The sequence below is a fragment of the Opisthocomus hoazin genome, chromosome 7, assembly GCF_030867145.1.
Source record: "Opisthocomus hoazin isolate bOpiHoa1 chromosome 7, bOpiHoa1.hap1, whole genome shotgun sequence".
NCBI classification, from domain to species: Eukaryota; Metazoa; Chordata; class Aves; order Opisthocomiformes; family Opisthocomidae; genus Opisthocomus; species Opisthocomus hoazin.
In genome coordinates, this window is record NC_134420.1 from 33436054 (window position 1) to 33456059 (window position 20006).

At 39.6% G+C, this 20006-nt stretch overlaps 1 protein-coding gene across 6 annotated transcripts in view; it reads right to left on the bottom strand.

The window, feature by feature from the left end:
• PSEN1 (presenilin 1) overlaps nucleotides 1-17126 on the bottom strand; it is a 30117-nt gene extending 12991 nt beyond the window's left edge. For 3 of the 6 annotated variants that reach the window (XR_012764474.1, XM_075425276.1, XM_075425274.1), the window contains exons 1-7: nucleotides 17056-17126; nucleotides 14355-14498; nucleotides 12398-12436; nucleotides 9269-9525; nucleotides 7818-7959; nucleotides 3939-4006; nucleotides 1802-2022 (exon numbers count right to left, since the gene is read on the bottom strand). Coding sequence is in view for 5 of the 6 variants with exons in the window: in XM_075425276.1 (XP_075281391.1) it covers nucleotides 1802-2022; nucleotides 3939-4006; nucleotides 7818-7959; nucleotides 9269-9525; nucleotides 12398-12436; nucleotides 14355-14438 (811 nt within the window). In the remaining variant the exon portion in view is untranslated. Of the gene's footprint in view, nucleotides 1-1801; nucleotides 2023-3938; nucleotides 4007-7817; nucleotides 7960-9268; nucleotides 9526-12397; nucleotides 12523-14354; nucleotides 14499-16174; nucleotides 16227-17055 lie in introns of those variants that run through there. The other 3 variants (XM_075425275.1, XM_075425277.1, XM_075425278.1) reach the window with 3 other exon arrangements.
• Between the last annotated feature and the right edge of the window lie 2880 nt (nucleotides 17127-20006).

The window sequence follows — 20006 nt, forward strand, 5'->3', positions numbered from 1 at the left end:
CATGTGACAAGGGAAAAAAAAGGTTTACTAAGCATTGTGGAAAAATGCAGCATTTGCATAGATTTGAGAGGTGTTCAAAGCATATTTAGTATAAGAAAAGAACAGCAGCTTTTTGTTGCTTCCCTCAATTCTTGTTCATAGGACAGTATATGAAACTGGGTGAACAAGTGAAAATGAACTGAAAAGCAATGATCTACAAAATGGGATGACTGTACAAGTTACTCATACAGATCAAAGCAGAGCATGAAGAAAAACTGATCTATCACATGCTCTGTTTGCTTTATCACCTGAATGTTGACTGTTAATGAAATTTGCAACTCCACAAACAACCTCAGCTACAATTCCCTTGTCTTGCATATTTGGACAGAAAGCTCTAACATTTACATACTAGTCTTGCTACTGTCTTTCGCAGTTGTCCCCTCACTGTATGACTTCAAATTCATTTGAAACAAAAACTGACACTGAAAGGAGCAGCTTACTTGTCAGGAGCTGTATGTTGCACAGCACAGTTCTTCTGCACCTAAGCTAACTGCCCTGGCACCACTGCTGGTACTGCTCAAGTAAAGAATTCTTAGCATGGGGTCACAGGCTTTGAAACTTGCCTCCCCTTTACTCAAAACAACCAAGTTATGGTCTTGGAATGTGATCTGAAGAGTAATTTTGTTTTATAATCACTGAATGAAGGCTGAATGCTTGGAATACTCAGATTTATTCCAGCCATACAAAAGGGGAAGCGGGGAGGGGGGATTGGAAGGTTTTCTAAAGATCCATGAGCACACACACAAGAGACATTTTTCCTCCTTCTGAAGGAAGAGGGCACCTAAGGAGTAGACTGACCTACCAGAGGTAATCACATCTTATTAACCCCTGCACTTCTACAATTGGACAGATTCTCAGTCTTCCTCATGATCAGTGACTTTCAGAGTACACATTCATCACACTTAACGTGCTTCTAAAAATATTCAAGTTATGAGCACATCTTCATGGATATTCTTACCTATAATGTTTTAATTATGTCTAAATAACTCAATTTTAGTCTTGCCTGAGAACAAAATCAGTAGCTGGGATACAGAGTGATCTTACCAAAAGTATCCAGTGCCCTCTAAAGCTTTATGAAAAAACTACACCCAGTTTCTCTCAGTCATCATTCTGAAAAAGCATAATATGCAATAATTCAACTGAATTTTCCTTTCATTTAAAAAAATCAAGGAAACAGATCTCTAAACTATATCCTTCTCAATGTAATATGACTTTGAGCAATGAAAATTGCCTTTAATCCTTCCTTGCTTTCTTCTCATTGTATTATTAGGCATGGATCAGGGTGTTGTTTCTATGTCCACAAGTCTGAGCAATTGGTAGGTTGGGCATATCTATACCTGTATGGGAACGTACCCAAATAACAAGCTCCTAAATTCTGAACGTAACAATAGTTTCCGAAGATTCTCGGGGAAAATGAGAAACCAAAAGCTCTCCACCTTCACAGAAGAGATTAGAATGACAGCACAGGTCTCTTACCTCCTCCTCTCTTGAATTACTTCAATTCTCCTCCCCAAAGAAAGCCCAGAAAACATGAAGGAAGATGACACCACAGAGTCACACAAAGCCCTTGGCTGTGGTTTAGATCATGATCTTATTTCTGAAGTCTGTAATCACCTTATCCACTACTTCAGACGATACCGCCCTCCTATACAAACATTTTCTTTTTTTAAGGTTCTAGTCAGACAAATGGAAAATGAGAAGTGAGGGAACAGAAGAAAATCCCACTGTAATACCTGTTACTATGTCTTGCCCCAGACCTTACCATACACTGAAATGACAGCCAGGATAAGCCACGCAGTCCATTCAGGAAGGTACTTAATGAACACCAAGGCCATGAGAGCGCTTATCATAATGAGATATGCCTGCTGAAGCCGAAGCGGACCCTTCCAATGAATACAAATCATTCCCACAACACCGAAGTTCCAGATCATGAGTGCCACTGTAATGTAGTCCATGGCAACGTTGTACGTCTTAAAAACCTCACTAAAAAAAAAAAAAAAAGAAGAAAAAAAGGAAAAGCATATGGACTGCATTTGCTTAAAACAATGGAAACAAGTTACAGATGCAAGCTTCAGAGTATTTTTTTTTTAAATTTTCATACTCAATGTAATGGCACAAATGTAGAATTCTATCTCAAATTACTACTTCACTATTCTTCTCAAAGGTGATAATTTTACCAGTGTTTGCTTCACACCAACTCTTTGACCTCTCTGAAAATTTTCATTAATATTCTATTTAATTCTCAATCAAAGCAGAAATTGACAGGAAAGGACATTATGACAAAATCAATTGTTTCGATTGCACTCATGATTTTTAAAAATCAGAAGAATAAGAACTTGTGAGGTTATAATGGATCTTTAAAGTCATGCAGACAGATCTCTTTCTACTTAACCTGCCGCCTGTGGAATAGTAACACTTTGCTAACTTCAATGTAAGATATACATGGTTATTCTGTTTTATTCTTTGCCACAAACACTACAGTAAAAAGCTTTCTTTTTGTATGAATGGTGCCACTCTGTCACACCAAATATAATAAACTAATTAAGACCCTCAATAACTAATACACCAAAACAGACAAGTATGTTGTCACCAAGTCACAGGTGATTTCCACTAACCCAGGGAAGAAACGGTTGTGACGGTTGTTTGCAGATTCTGCTGCTACCAATTCATCAAGCAACTATGAAACTTATAATTTGCTTGCTACTTTCCTCCAGGAAATTTGTCTTCCCTAGTTTTTAGCTGGCCTTTGAGATGTACAGTGTTAACAGGATGCCCCTTAGAGCCATCATGTATAACTGGTCTACAAACTCCCTCCTCATTCACCAGACCTCTGCAAAAGTAAGCCAGCACTGCTGCGAGGCAGCAGGGACAGGTGAAGGAAAGCAGAGTGTCAGGAAAGCCTTCAGGCCCTCTACTCACTCATGCTCACGGAGAGCACCAGCTCCAACCCAAACCCAAAGGAAGGGAGCCTGGCAACTTGCTTCCACCCATCCTGCACCACACTTGTGCACCACACGCTGCCTTGTATTTCAAAAGTTGTTATTAAGGTCAGAGAAAAAACTGACCAAAATAGATCACTTTTGGCAAAAATATGGGACTGAAGGAACACCATTTTCTCCTCCTAGACATCAAATTAAATAAGCTTCTTCAGAGAAGCATATCTGTCATCAAGCAGTACAAAATATACACACTATATTAATTTCATGGCATATCTCTAGTTACAAACCCCAGTCAGATTGCTCATTTTAGAGAATACTGAGTATTATGTACAACTTTTCTTGGTATTTAGATAAAGTGGTCAGACATTGGAATAGGCTGCCTAGGGAGGTGGTTGAGTCACCATCCCTGGAAGCGTTCAAAAAATGTGTAGATGTGGCACTTTGGGATACGGTTTAGTAGGCATGGTGGTGTTGGGTTGCTGGTTGGACTTGATGATCTTAGAGGTCTTTTCCAACCTATGATTCTATGGCACACTTCCGACTTTGAAAAGAAAAACACAATATATTTTGGTGTGAAAGCAGATTCTTTTCAGCCACTCCAATGCAAACAGCCTTTGCATATATAGCCCACCACCAAAGCCATGATGTAAACAACCGCCCTTGAGTCACATGGCTATGAAATACCAAGTTATCAGAAGATATACTAACAGAATAAGATATCCTGTGAAAGACAGCTTATTCTGGTGATGCATGTGATGGACAGGTCCTGTACAATATCAGATGCACTATAAATCCACAAGTCTCTCTCTTTTATGTGTACTCTATGAACTTATATAAAACCAATTATTTTAATGTAGCTTACTCACTATCACTTCTTTAAGATTCAAAGGCTAGTTCTAAAATAAGTATATACACAAGTGATACATCATAAATAGCATATGAATGCTTTAGTTCACTTACCCCAGGTAGATGAATGAGAAAAAGAAAAGCAGCAAAAGAGAAGAAATGATAAGCCAGCCATGGATCACCTGGGAAAAAAAAAAAGATATCAATACAGACTTTTTTATTTAGATTTAATATTTTAAAGTTAGTATCTACATTAAAATTCTTATAAGCTTATTTTCCCGTTTGGTTAAAGCAAGAAAATTATGCTCTGATCTCTCACTTTGGTTGTAGCTCAATTTGTATTTAGTCTACACACATTATTGCATTTTAATTTATACTTATGAATTTTAAGTGTTGTGGTCTTTCAACAGAGGATCTATACAATGAAAACTATAGTTTGTATATATTGAAGCCATTTTGGTATCAGTGGCATTATAATGTAGCAGAAGTATTCCAGCATTAACACAGATAGAAAACTTGATTCATTTTTCGCAGTTAAAAAGCCTGCTCTGATTCCAAATCCTTTTCAGAATACAGTTACAGAATTAAATGCTGGAACACAGAATAACCTTCAGTGCTTATCTGTTGGAATTTGGAATTAGCATGTCATTGACGAATGACTATATAAGGATTTCTGTATTTTCTATTACTTATCCATACACATAATCCCTAATTTTCATACAGCAGGTATGAAAACATACAGGTTGGTTTGTACCAGACAGCAGGTACACATGCCCAACAATTTAACAAAAAAAAGTTCAGGGTTGCACTCAGCAGGGACACACATAGTTTTAAACTTGGAAGTGATCGGTGCTCAGACTTTGCACTGATGAAAGTGCACACAACTCGTGTATATTACTCTGCGAAATTAAAAATTAAGATTGAAAAGCCCTGTAACTTTGGTAATCTCTGAACTTAAAATGCAATGTGTATTTGTTAAATTCCCAGCACAGAATCTTACATGTAAACCCAGACCACACAGTGCAAGCAGACAACCAGTCAGAAGCAATAATCTAGAAATTCGAGCTGCATAAGAAATTCAGCTTCGACTAGACATGCTCAGTGGAAAATTAACTGGTTAAATTAGCTATATACGTACCACAGATCAAAGTATTCAGAAACTGGTTAGAAATTGCATTATCTGTTCCTCTTCCTGAAAGATGTGTAGTAGAACGCATCTTATGTTACAGTTCTTAAAATGTTTTGCAAAAGTGAATGTAAAAATCAAGCCCTTATGCACACAGATTGAAAGAGTAACGTTTACATGAGACAACCAGGACTTTCCAGCAAGTTAAGAATCTAGTTATTACAGTTAGTAATTTAGTACCTTTAGTCTAATACGAAATCTTTCATAAGCATTTCTGAACTTCTCAGCAATTTTTGAAACAGTCATTCTCCTCCTTCACACTGTCTCTCTTTCAAAACAGGTTCAAATTTAACCTTCAACCTAATAAAACCTGTCATTTAACATGCTAATCTAACAGATTGGTTTTCTGTATTTGCTAGTGTATTCTCAAAAAGACTTAAGAATTTCCCACGTGTAATAAGCATGGTGCCTGTGAAGACGCTGCAGGAAAACTGTCAAAGTACCTGTCTCAGACCATCAAACTGTCACTACTCATAGCTGGGGGGTGGGGAACCATACTAAAGCTGAAGACTGATAGGTACCTGAAAAGGAACCCAACTTTCAAACAATTTGTAAAGCTACCTATATATGTAAGCAGTGACCCAACAAAAGTAATTTTATTTCTCTGCACAACTAATTGAAACCCTGTTAAGAAAATGGCAAAGCAAACTGCGTCATTTCTTTTAATAACAACATGACTTCTATCTGTAGTTCTTCATTGTAGTACAAGCTCTTAAACTTATCACTTAAGAAAATAACGTGAATACTAATGTTTCATTCTAGTAGAGAGTAAAATGCTAACAATATTAAACACCAAGGCCGTAGCCCAGCAAATATTTGCACACACTTTGCGTAACTCCTGTCAACAATACCAAAGGAGGTGGTTTCAGGAGTTGACATAAACCGGCATTTTACATTTTTCTTATTTTCAGTATGTACCTCATTCACTGTAGTATTTTCCAGATGACCAGCCTCTTTTCATACAATTGATTTTTCCAAAGTATTTCTTGTAAGTTTTGGCAAGCATTTTCCTAGCAGCATACCATGACAGCTTTGATGCTTTCTAATTTAAGAATTTTCATTCTTCATTTGACAACAGCTTCAAAACTAATTGATTTCTGGTACAGAGTCAGCTTTGCTTGCTACAACTTGAATAAAAACTAAGGACTGCAGAATGCAGAAAATTAAAATGAGCTACAGCAGCCAGATTTTGGTTAGGCAGACTAAAACAATTAAGAATGCAGAGAATAACAAAATATATTAAAAAGAAAAGCTAGTCAAATATAGCCTCCTTCAAAGATGCTGTTTCTGGTTAGGTTCAGGAGCTAGAATCAGGACCATACTTTAATTTACCACGTACAGGAGAAACATAGCAAACTAACAGCAGTAAAGCTGAAATAGTACTTCCTTTCTTCAAAGGAGTTTTCAGATTAAAATCCTGTGAAGATAATCAAATCATCACTACCAGCTGGTGGCCTAACATTCTTTCATTGCAAGTTCCATTCCCCACAATCTAGGCTACATTCTACATATAGAAGTACATGTAAAATAGAATTCAATGGACAGGTAACTACATTTAACAGCATTCTGGTATAGCAGCATAGAAATACACTGTTAGCCATTCTAAAAATAAGAAGTTAATTATTTCTTTTAATCAGCATAAAATGTAACTACAGGAAATTTCTATTGTCTAATCATTCTAATTTTTTAATATAACAATTATTTGTGTAAGGAGAACATGCAGTGCTTTGTAAGGTCAAGAGGGAAGCTAGAAATGTGAAAAGCTCAGTGAAAACTAGTTGATGCCTTGAGCACCTGAGGAGAACTGACTGGCTGCCAAGGAACCTAGCTGAAGTACATCAGTTATTTGACTTCATTAGAATGAACAGAATTGACAGTTTAGAAAGAAAATTTTGTCAGTTCAGATTTAACACCACATTGTGATAAAAGAGAAAGTCCATACTTTAAAAAACACGATTGCAAGCTGTATGCAAATTCGTTTTCCCAGTCACTCCACAGATACTTTGTAAAGGGGTTTCACCCACATGGGTGAAGACCAAAAACATTCTCCCCTCTTGAAAACAAAACTCTGTGGAGCAAAGCTTTGTGCCAGTACGTGGATCCCACAGCCTGTTTTACAACTATGAAACAGACTCCAGGTTCTCGTGGCACACTGGGAAGTTTTATGATGCCAAGCAAATGGCATAAAGGCAAACGTCAAGCAAATGTCAAATGGGTCCTTAAGACCAACAGACAACCAGGAATATTCACAAACAACTCCTCTCAGGCAAGTAACGTTGCAATTATTTATGCCAAGCCTGGACTTGCCCAGATTACATCCTCATATGACTGAAGACTTTCACAAAAGAGCCTTAGTCTCTGTGGTTGCTATAAGGATATCGCCTGGTGTGTACAGCCACACACACACCACAGTGTTGGGGGACTTCTATACTGAGGGCAAGGTGGAGAAAGGGGAGCCTCTGTAAAGCCCCTGAAGTCCTGAATAGCTTTCAAATTGTAGGACAAGGTCCTTACTTTGTAGCTCTTGACTACAGGAAGATTTCAGTACTGGTACATTTCACAGGAACAGAAAGCAATGCCATCCTAATTCTAACTGACAAAAGGCCACCAGTGTTAGCACTGGGCCTCTCCTCCCCCACTGTGTTAAAGGAAGAGAAGCCACAAAATTGAAACAGTGAACTGAATCACCAATTCTGCTATTTTTTCTCACTCATCCTTGATAACCCTTCGTTTTGTTCCCTTCTCGATATTCTGCACTAATAAACAGAACAAGCACAATTACTCAAGTCATTTACATTCATACTCACCTTGTAGCACCTGTATTTGTAAAGTACAACCAGGAGTATGGTCATGACAATGATAACGCTGATCATGATAGCGGCGTTGAGAATTGAATTCAGGGCTCTCTGTCCTACTGTCTCTGTCTCTTCTGTGAAAGGAGTGTAGATGCTACAACAACAAAGAGCCAACTGAAATGCCACTGAATGCACAGGTCTTTCCAATATGTGAGGCCAACATCAAACAAAATTACAGTAATCTTTCAATTCGAAGCTGTAAAAGCAACAGCTATTTTCTACTTCAGCAAAAACTGAAAGGCAGAAGAGTATTATATTAGGCAAACTTTAATTAAAATAAACAAATATTTCCCTAGAAGACTTGCCTTTCCTGCATTCTTAGATTACTGCTATTTTCAATTTGTAAAACAAACAAAACCCACAACTCCATTGTTTGATACAATTACTCACATGCTATGCATCACTAGACTATTACTGCAGCTAGATCTTTCTAGGCACACCATCTAGTGGATTGACAATGAAAGGTCCCCCAGTGATTTCAACAAAACAATATATGGGCTCAACTCTCTTAAAGAAATACAACGACCTGGAGGAAAACCCACTTCATTATGGGGAAGGAGGGGAAGGGAGGGAGAAAACACCATGAATCAAATCTCAAGAAAAAGAATTCTTTCATCAACAACTTTGACAGTGAAAAAGAACTCTGTGTTTTATTGAAACATTTTATGACATGCTTATATTACACAAACATTTCAAAGCCAAACACACTTTGAATCATTTTTGTCTAAATGTTTTCACAGTGGAACATTTAGACTGATTTGCTGCAGGTTCTGACAGGCTCAGTGTTCCTCCTTTGTCTCCTTTCTCTCAAATCAGCTTTCACCGAAATCGCTTTTTTCGGCAACATCAGTATTTTGCCAAAAAAAAAAAAATAAAAAAATCTATACCAGAAACCTGCTAGGAAAGTTTCTGTAACTGCTACAGAAGCAAACCTCATAACGCTATCTTCCTCTTGCATTTGAATTTCTTTATCAAACAGCATAGGAAAAACAGAACTTGGTATATATGTTCCTTCATTTAAATGAGTAGTTCTTTTGCTTTCCAAAATCTTTGTATTCTAGCAGACTACAACTGAAATGGCTTTAGCTTAGGATTGAGTTTATTTTATAAATACCACAGGGCACAATGAAGTATTAAAATGAAGACTAGGATTTGAATCAAGCAGCAACCACCAAGATATTATCCCAGCTGGTCACCAGACAGACAACAAATGTCAATAGTACCACAAATATAGAGTCTGGTTTCTGGAAGGAATAGAACAAAACTATCTTTGGGATGGTGGAGGGGAAAAGGGAGGCAAGAAGGAATTCACTGCTTGAATTAGACTCTTGAAGAAATGGGAGACTGAAGAAAATTATCTAAGTGAGTCCACTGAAAAGATTGGGGGGGGAATTGATACATACAGCTGTCCATCCTTGCGCGTATAAAAGCTGACAGACTTGATGGTTGCAACAACGACCACCATGCAAAGTGTGACAGGTACAAACAACATAATCACATGTTTTGCCCCGTATTTCAGTGTCAGCTCCTCATCTTCTTCTTCGTCTTGTTCCACCACTTGCTGGATGTTGTTTTGTGGCTGCCCATTGGTCTCAGACTCAGGATTGTCATTTCTCCTGCGCTCACTATTATCATGGCGACGTCTTTCACCGTTGTCATTCTGCAATACACAAAAAAAAAGTTTCCTCAGCAACTATCCACAATCATATTTTTGTACACTAAGCTAAAGATGATCTTGAGGGGGGGAAACGTGGAAGGTAATTATTTACTGTCAAGAAAACTTCCTGCAGCAAGGACTTAAATAGTAGTAATTAATTGCATCACATAGTTATTAAAAGAATAGGAGCACAGGGTTTTGTTAGAAGCATTTATATTAAAAACAGCAGCAGCTGAAAGTAGGACCGGTTGCATCTAACAGCCTTTCCTTTAAAGAGAATTACAAAAGCTGAACAAAGACAGACAGCTTTTTCCCTTGGTCCAATCTACAGTTGATACAAGGGTGCATGACAGTAGATAACTCAAAGCTTGAGAAGAATTAACTACACCCGTTCCCAGAAATAATGCCAAACAGACATTTACAAACCTAACTCCACAGAAGTCCCAGGAAAATTTCTCCTTTCCCTACCATGTTACTCCCACTACAGTCCACTAACTAGAATACATATTAAAATGGAATTTCATGAGGTATTGTGTTCCCACATTTTTAGCGACAAGAATGAACAGGAATAGTGATGAAATTCGGGTAATTCTCAGTCTTTATACTGAGATTTAATCCCAAAGTTTCAGTGTGATGAGCTAAGCGTGCAGATTCTTTCTCTCCTTTCCGAAGGATACTACTGCCACATCCTTTCACTGACATTGAAGAAATTCCACCACCCTTGTCAACAAAAGTGAGCGAGCCTCCTAGCCTTCCTGCTACTGCACATGAAACACCAGGGGTCTAATTCAAACACAAGGACAGAGGTAAACTTTCAACAGAATTAAGATAACCACAAGCAAAAAAACAAACTGAGAACACCATCTACAAGTAAACAATCAGGCCTGCACTCCTCCTCCTGTCACAAACCTTCTGCCCCCTCGCCACGAAGCCCCGTCAACAGGGAGCGTTCAGCTTCTCCTATGTTGTGTGCACATACAAAGAACACAACACAAGACTGAAGTACGTTTCACCTCTTCTGGACTACAAAGAAACAAAACCATTTACCAGTCACTCTAAACAAGCCTTAAAATGTGTCAGTTGATGCAGTCTACTCTTTTTTTTTTTTTTTACTGTGTTACCCTGTCCAAAGTCAATGCTGTACTGCTTCCATTCCCTCCACTCAAGAGGTTTAACACAAAAGAGATGTAACACAAAGATTTTTTGATTCCTTACAAAATTAATATAATTTCTTCAGAATTACTTTATTTACAAACAGTTCAGTTTGAGTAAGTGCACTAAAGCAGCTTTACATTAAAATGTACAATAAACTGAACGAAGATATCTTTTGCAATACCTTTAAAATACCATCAGTTTTAGCAAAATTGCTCTAGACATAAGATAGAACACTGAAAATAACCTAATGTATTTCTGCTTAAGTACTCTTACGCAGGTAATTTCTTCCTTAAACATGCAATGTTAAAGTCTCATTACCTGTTCTTAATAGCATTTCCAAACATAACTGCTGACTTGTACCTCATCAATTGACTGCAGTTTTTGATAAATCAATAGTCCTTTTGGAGATTCTTTATACAGAATTTTTCCAGCCCCACCCTCAGAAAATATAAGATGTTATGTACACAGTCAGGAACTCCTAGTGGGGTTTTCAAAGGCACTTAAGTGATTAAGGAGTACAAGTCCCTGGACTTTGAACTGCAAACACTGACACTGCTAAAACCTTGGTTGAAGCTTTACAACTTCCCCATCTCATGAAAAAATTGCTTTCACAAAACATTACAAAGTAAGAATACACACCAAAAGTTTTGCCTATTTATTACTTTTTTGTGGTATCCTCAGGATCAAGCTTAGCAGGGTTTCAAGAACTGCTCTCTAAGAAAATTTGCTTTATTTTTCAAAAAGCAAACTGAATATAAGGGGAGAAAAAAAAAAACTAAAATTGTCTTAAGCAATTAAAACTAGCAGACAACCAGACTTTTAGAATTAAGGTTTTAACCTTAAACTGAATTTAGTATCACTAACTTTAAGTAAGTCCTGAAAAAGATTATGGGTTCAATATTATTTCTTACTAAATGAAGGATTCATTATAAATCACCTGGCATTGCGCAGAATGTCCTCGCATTCAGTAACTGTAAGTCAGATAGAAACAGGAGTACAGGAGAATGAAAACAAAGAGATTACATTTAATTGTTCCGAAATGCTGGCTGCAACTGAACCTCTTTCTGTACAGATTATAGCTTAAATGTAGCATTTTTCACTTTTATAGTGAAGATACTCCATTTCTCTCAGTCTACAACATAACAACAATAAGCTTACCTGTCTAAATAAACTGCCTAAGATGATCATAAGTAACACTACGTGGGAGGTGATCAGAGCCTTGGAACAATTCACAAGCAAAGCAGACCAAGTATTTTTGTTTCTGCACCCTTGCAGAATACGTTGCTCCTTCTCTGCTGTAATAGCAGTCCTGCATGAGGAAGTACTTACCCCTATCTCAGGCACAGAAATATAAAAAGTAAAATAAAAATCTACAGTTTTTTTTAAAAAAATAACAGCCAAAGGAAAAGCCTGATTAACTAGCACAACACTACAAAAAAAATGCAAAATCAAACACAAAGAGAAATATCCAGGAAATTAGACCAATGTGCGCCATTTTATTCCCTCCACTAGTTAGGAACAAAGACACAATCACAAAATGTCTTTACGTATTACAACACAGTGCATGAAAACCAGATCAGGATTGAAAGAGTTGCAAGAGTTATTCTCTCATTCGCGTTAAAACTAGAAAAAAGTTGTCCTTACAGGCTACTAAAGTATAGCTAAACGTGACATGCACGTGCCCCACTGCTTGAAAGAACAAAGTGCACTCATATCCTACCTGATCAGTATTAACCCGAGCAGAGGCCTTGGACTCTTGCTGAAGTGGAAGCAAAGGAACACACTCTTCACTTTCCTCAGACATAGTTAAAAGTGAAAATTCTGAAGCTAAAAAGTCAGTAACACCTGTTGTAACACCGTAAGCAAATGCAAGTTACGAACTACGCGCTTTCAGGTGAACAAACAATATCAAAAGCAAATGATACGGGTTTTCTTTCCTATCAGGAAAATAGTTAATAGCAAACCCAGAGCAATGGCCCTGAACCAAGAGATAAAAAACCTAGCATATTTGACAAAGTTTTTATTTTTTAATTTTTTATTTATTTTTTATATTATTATATATATTATATATATAATTATATATATTATAAAATATATTATTTATTTTTATTTTTATTTATTAAATCCAGACCAGGAGCAGACCGCCTTGCCTGACAGTGGGCACAGACTTCATTAGTTCTCCCATACACCACTTAAGTTTAAAGGTCACTACACAGCAACAGATATTGAAGACTGGGCTGAGCTCTTGGTGTGTGACTGGAAGAAGAAATGGCAAATTACAGCACTTGCTGATTTCACAGGCTGACTGTTAGCCACAGAAGCTAGATATACTTAAGCAGGAAAGGACTTTTGTACATATGTACAAAAACAAAGTGGATGTGTGTACGGGACAAAAATCATTACAACTAATTGAAACTACACCTAGAGTTACACTTAAACATGGGAAGAACAAGCACAAGTAACAGTTATTCATCAGTACAGTCCATCAGCGAGAAGTACATAGAACCATCTGTCCTCCATTGCTGGGAAGGAGCATCAGCAAGTTATCTGTAAGATTGGTGAGCCAACAGCTTATTGCTGAGCTCTGCCTTTTTAATGTGGCAGAAGTGTTCAATAGAAGTTAATCTCTCACCCATCCAAGATGAAAAGAAACCTTTGTCACTCCCTCAGAGCAGAAGCACAAAGGATGCAGCAGGAAGTTTCCGCTTTTCCATTTTTATTAACAGTTTCTATAACCAGTAAGGTCTTAACACAGACTGACTTCTTAATTTAAAAATAAATTTTCAAATGTTTTATATTTTTACTGATATAGCAGGATGCTGATATGAGATAAAGATGAGAATTTTTTTCAAAATTCTACTTAAACTGCTGGATCGTATAGAAGAGTTAGAGCAGCGATCAAAATATTCTCTTGAATCACTGTCATAAACATGGCTACAAGTGGCCCAGCCTCACAAGAGCATTTCTGTGTCACAAGGAAACCTCATGTTCAAGGGCTACATCAGGAACAGACTTGAGCATGACAAATCCAAGCACCTGAGCACCACACCCAAGTAGATCATCTAAACGTAGTTTTACCACATCACATGCAGTACGAGTACAGCTGTAGCAACAATTACATGCTTAGGTCTTTCAAAGCAATCATATAAAACTTCATGGTTTGAGTTTCCCCCCCTTCAAAACCTCAAGAACTCTGAGAGCACCTTAACAATTATTCACAAGTAAAACAGCGCTGCTCTTCCTGTATAGCAGTGCTCCAGCACTAGCAACAACAAAACACAGGTTCAAGCTCTACCCAGGCTAAAATTAACTCTGTGACTGAGAAACCTGTGAATCAAGAAGACCACAGCCAGGCTACATCAAGAGAACTCACTAAATCCTCTAAAGGTCAATGTTCGACACGATAGTGTCCCACTCCATTTTCTTATTTTTCTTGAGGGCTTGATCACTCCAACACCACTTAAAACTGGGAGAAGTCTTATCTGTACATAAAAATGAGTTTAGAACACCAGACATTTTACAGAGTACTTCTTTCACCACTGCTTATCACAACAGCCCAGACAGAGAAAACTACTCCCAAGAAACAAACTTCTAGAGTTCTGAACTGTATTATCATCCACACTCATTATTCACCCTGATTTAACTGCTACCAGGTAATAAAAATGTTTGTTACATACGGTGTTGCTGAGGTGGTTATCAGGGAAGTTTTCTGTCAGCTGCCCATGCTGAAACTGGGGTAAATGCGCAGACAGTTCTGTCATTTGGGCTGTCCTCTGGAAGTCTCTTATTTCTACACAAAACAGATCTTTCCTCTTGAGGTGCTGAAATGAAAAAATATGTGTAAAAAGCCTTTGCTCTTATATGATCAAGTTCTCCATCCGCTCCCTAGCCCAATTTTTAGAGTTCACACAGACCAAAGATAACAACTTTCTATATACACCACGATACCGACCTGTATCACTTCTTTACTAAGAGGTCATAATAGGGATTTTCCAGTATAAAAATAAGAGCGTCTAGGAGTTATCAAATTAGTTCATCAGCCACGGAAGTAAGCCAGCAACAAACTAATAATTCAAAATCGTTCTCCATTCCTTCTTGTGCAATAAATGCACTGCACGCTTGCCCAGAGCACAACTCGCATGTTTTCATCTCAGCAGAGTACAATTCCTCCAAGTTGGATTGCTGATAAGCTCAAGGGGAATCTTCAAGCAAGGATGACTGAGTTACATTTGATCATTTAAAATCTGAACATCTTTAATATTGTAATGCCCCAAAAGCGACCTAGAGGTACACAAAACAGTATCTCAGCTGAGCCTCCAGAACTAATGTGCATTCGTTTTCCTTTGTGGTAGGTTTTATGTACCAGCTAAGTGTGCATAAACTTGCCATATGCTTGTAACAGCTTTATACATTCTTCCAGAAAAAAAGTCACATGCTAACATTTTCATATGCAAATATGAATAAACCATGTGCTCCACAACAAAGGAGGATACAGCAATATATGGGAAAGAGGAAGAAGGGTGATATAACTACAAAGTTTCAGAAAAAAAAATAGTTTTAGGAAACAATGAGTAGGCCTAGATAAATCACTGGCTTGGTTACACAAAACACAGGGAACTGAATAAAACCACTGCCTGAAGGGTGGAGTGCCAGTCCCCGCTTCCATCCCAAGTGGCTCCTACTCCTACTTTGTGCCAACTGCAGCACTCAACAGTCCTCTTCACAGTAGATTTTACTCACTAAAATGGAAAAAAACAAATCCAGGAAAAAAAAACTAGCAAATTTTTCTGCTGCTTTAGCATACTCAACTAACGTACGGAGGCATATCAAAAAACTCAGGCAAGGGAGGACATCACAAAGCAAGGCCTCTCACTTTGGGCAGCAGCAAGCCGCAAGTGCTGCAAGACAGCACCTTACTTACAGAGGGAGTTCAGCCTATTTTCCTATGCATCAATATGCAGAAGCTGTCTCTCTACTTAAAAACAAATACACATCTTGCAAGACTAGTGCACAGTGCTTACTAACTGCAGCAGGAATGTAGCTTGTGCTAAAGAGCCATGAGGAAGCAACACCAATTTCACAACTCTAGTGGGAGCAGGCAAACTGTGTGGGAAAAGAAAAACCATTCACTAGAATGGCTCTTTTCCACACTCGTAACTAAGAAAATAAAGCACATATAATTTAAATTAGAATGAAATGTAAGATTAGATGAAAACAAGCATTACGTTGCTTTTAAAGTGTTTGCTCTAATTCTTTGGCTGGGCTACGGAATATAAACAGTGTTAAGGCTGCTGTTGGTTAAAATTCTCAGTGACAGGGACACCACAGAAGAAAAAGTTGAGTATTTTTATCCAGATGTGGAGTATCAGAATGAGGTTTTTCACGTAGTGGCATAACAAAATTCTAATTAAACCACAGCGCAAAAAAACCCACAACCAAAACAGCAACCCACAAGATCCTATTTGAAGACTGGAAAAGAAAGCCACCATAAACTCACCGAACAAAAAAAACCAGCTGCTGAGGACAGGGGGAGGGATGGAGAGGAGAGCTGCACCGAGGCTTAAACAACAGCGTCTCACCGGCCTCAGAACCTGCGGTTTGGCAGAACAATCCCTCTGGGAAACGCCGGAGCTCAGCAAATGCACTCAGGACAACTTCCCAAACAACTTAAATTTTTTAAAATCAATGAACGCTCTCGAGTTTGAAACGTAACTGTGAATGAACGAAAGCCTGGGCCTGGCCAGACACGAATTATCACTTGTTTTACCTGAAAGGGGACTCACCAAAACGTTTTTTTTTTTTTCTTTTTCCTAACGAAGCTGTTCACGTTAAGATAACCTGTCCAAAAAAGCTCCTCCTTGCTCCCTCGTCTTTCTTTAGCAAGAACAGCGGGAGTGACACCAGCCCGGTGAGCGGCGGCAGCACGCAAGGAAGCCGCACGGTGCCTTCTCCGCCGAGCAGAGGCGGAGCGGCAAGGGGCCGCCAGCCGCAGCGAGCGCGGGGCGGCCCGCTCAGCCCGCGCCCCTTCCTCCCGGCAGCAGCCACCGCCTCCCGGGGGACACCGCCGGCGGGGCCCCCCGAGGCGCTGCGGGTGAGGGCCGGTCCCCGCCCGGCGCCACCGGCTGCCCGGGCCCGGTGCGGCCCGCCCGGCCGCAGTCCGACTGGCGCCCGCCCCGCCCCGCCCCAGGCAGCGGCCACCGACCCCGCCCTGGCCCGCGGGCGCGTGGCGCAGGGCTCGCGCCAACACCGCGCCCAGTCGGCTCCTCGCGGCCCCGCCGCCCCACGCGCTGCCCGCGACCCGCGCTCGCCCCGAGGTCGGCCTCGCCCTGCGCGGGGCTGCCCCGGCCCCCCCAGGCGCGGAGACACTGGCAGACCGACCTGCTCGGCGCCGCTCCCGCGGGCTCCGCCACCGGCTCCTCGCCGCCCCGCAGCCCGCCCCGCTCGCTTCCGGCCCGGGCCCCGCCCCCCGCCCCACCTCACTTCCGCCGGGGGCGCCGGGCGGCCCGAGAGACGGCGCCTGGCCGGGGTTCCGCGTCAAATGCCAGTCCCGTAACGCTGGCCGAAAGCGGTCCCCCAACAAAGCAATGTGAAAGCAACTTGAAGGCATCTTTGCGTTTCAAAACACAAACGGAATGGAAGCTTCGTCTTAAATCAGCACGGCATCTTTTCAAGCAGCTTCCGGCACAGCTGAGACGCGGTTGTGGCAGAAAAAAAAAGGCAGTTTCCCACTTGAAACTTACCTTGCTGCGCATGGTACGTGAAGAGTAATCCACCATTGCTTTTAAAAAATGCATAACCTAACTGGGCTACTAACGTACACGAAATGCTACGATACCATTCTAAATACAAAGAAAGCAAAATCTACTGAGAGACCATGTAATTCTGCGTGTTTAAAACACAAGTTATTTCACCATTCGACTACACTACAGGAAGATCTGTGGGAAAATCAAGTGGCACAACAGTACTACACACAAAAGTTGTTTACAGGAGCATTTTTATGCTAATACCGAGTTTCAGTAGGTTGTATGCACATGAAGTGCATTTAAAAGAAGCCATTTTTAGACTGAAAGCAATGCCTAACAATTAACCAAATAAAACTGTATCATTTTAAGGGGGGAAAAAAACCCCAAACATGACATAGAGCTGTACCAGACTATTTACATATACATTAATCTCTATTTATATTATTGCTGTTAGTTTGAGCTATTAGGAAATGTCTGTTAACAATACCTTACTGCTCACACCTCACACTGCATGGCTTGTTAAGTCTGCACGTACAACATCCTATGTTCCTACACAGGAAAACACACAGAACATGAAAAAGCATGACCACCCTATTGTAATATAAAAGCCAACAGCTTCCAGTTTTAAGTGTATTCCCTTTCTAAAACACTACTCCTGCACGCAGCTATCTAGTAACTCCATTAAGTAAAAGCATGAAAGGTCTAATGCTTCCCTTCCAGTAAGAGGAAAACATCTGTAGTAAGAAATAGGGATTCAGGAAGAAACTAAGCTTACTGTTCAGGGCCTTCCCCCCTGCCCACATTTAGAGCCAGAATCATCTAGCTAGATGGTTATTTTCAGTGCAGGCTCCCGTTTAAAGGGAAGCGAGGAAGGAAACACCTGAAATTAGAAAAACCAAATCGTGAACAGGCGAAGTGTTCTAAAACAAAAAAGTCTCCCATCAAATTAATGGCAATAAAAAAATATATCGTTCTTAGTAATGGATCTTACTAGTTCATGGTTTCCCATTTCAGTGCATACTAATGAAAATGGTACTTTCTATTTTGTACTTGCGTATCCCAAGTAACGCTGAACGGCAGTTACGCAGAGTGATTATCAGGAAACTAAGGGCATGTGTTAGGTTAAGGTGGAAGGCCCCCTTCCACACAAAAGTCCAGATCAATGACTAGTATATCCAGTTCTGTTGTGTAAATATTGATTTACACCCCTCTCCCCTATGCACGATGGTGTAACTTCTGAAGTACATTTCCATCACAGAAGGGATCACACTCTGGCGTGCTCCACTCACTACCCAATGGCAACATACATGTTTTGCTAATGGATCTCATTGTTGGTATACTCTTCACCTGTGCATTCACTAACATCACACACAGTGTATATTAAATCGCATATTCAGACAGTAAAATGTTGTAACGTTGGCAAAAAAGGCTTTCTACTGCAAATTTTCCAAGTTTGTCTTGACGTAATTGTTACTGCGTGTTGAAAGAAAAACAGTTAACAATGGAAAGTTAGCTCCTGTATTAAGAACCTCTTAGCAGTCTGTGTTCTAGCCCTCGGCATCACAGACACAAAATATACTCTGTTATCACTGAGAAGTAGTAATATTAATTTGAATAAGAGTCAAACACTAGAAATTACTTTACAAAGCAACAGTTTGCATTCTGAAAGAGGAAAGTTTGTTGAAGTACTTGCGTAAGCCAAGCCAGAGATGCTATGGTGGACATTCCTTCCTCCTTCCGCTACTGAAGGAAACCTCAGCTTCCACAAAACTGATTTTTTTAATATGTCACAACTGCTTCTAAACGCTTATCCACCTGGCTCTTTAACACTCCAGCTTAAATTTTAGATGTCTTTCTCACCCAGACGCCTCCAGTCTCCTTAGGAAAGAAAAAGCACAAGCTTATGTCCAACGCATAAATAATATCATAGATGAATGTACAGCTTTAGTTTAGGGCAGAAGAAAACAAGCTGAAGTTCCACAACTTGAGCTTTCACTGAAGAATCAACAAGGACATTAGGCAATCTGTCACCTAGTGGCATTACGATGCATTTGTTGCATTGGCTTGTTTAACTACTACTACTGACAGCGAGAATGCCATATTACATGGACAAAAAGCACTCAGGAAGTTCACTCTCCCTCTTCTCTGTGTTTACTACAAACAGAGCAAGTGTTGAATTTATTTAGAATTTGGAGAATTTTTGGTAAATTCTGATGCAAAACTGTATGGGGAGAACGGGGAAGTAATTTCTTAGGGTAACATCAAATTGCAGGAAAAAAAGAGGAAGGTAGTGGCATGCAAGTATGTAAAACAAAACATTCTCACGCAAACTCAAGCACAACATGAAAGTAACATCTGAGTATTACACTTCAGGTTAAAAAAGAACATTCTGTGGTGTGTATTACAGGGATGAGAAAGAACATATTAAGATCTCATCTGCATTTGCAGACTTCTCATCACCTGACATGAAGCAGGATGTAGTTTTAATAAACCCACCCCTAATCTGCGCACATTTGTTGATTCAGAAAACAGTGTTCAATATAATTGCATGCTGCACAAGACTCCAAAAGAAAGTCAGCCCTTAAA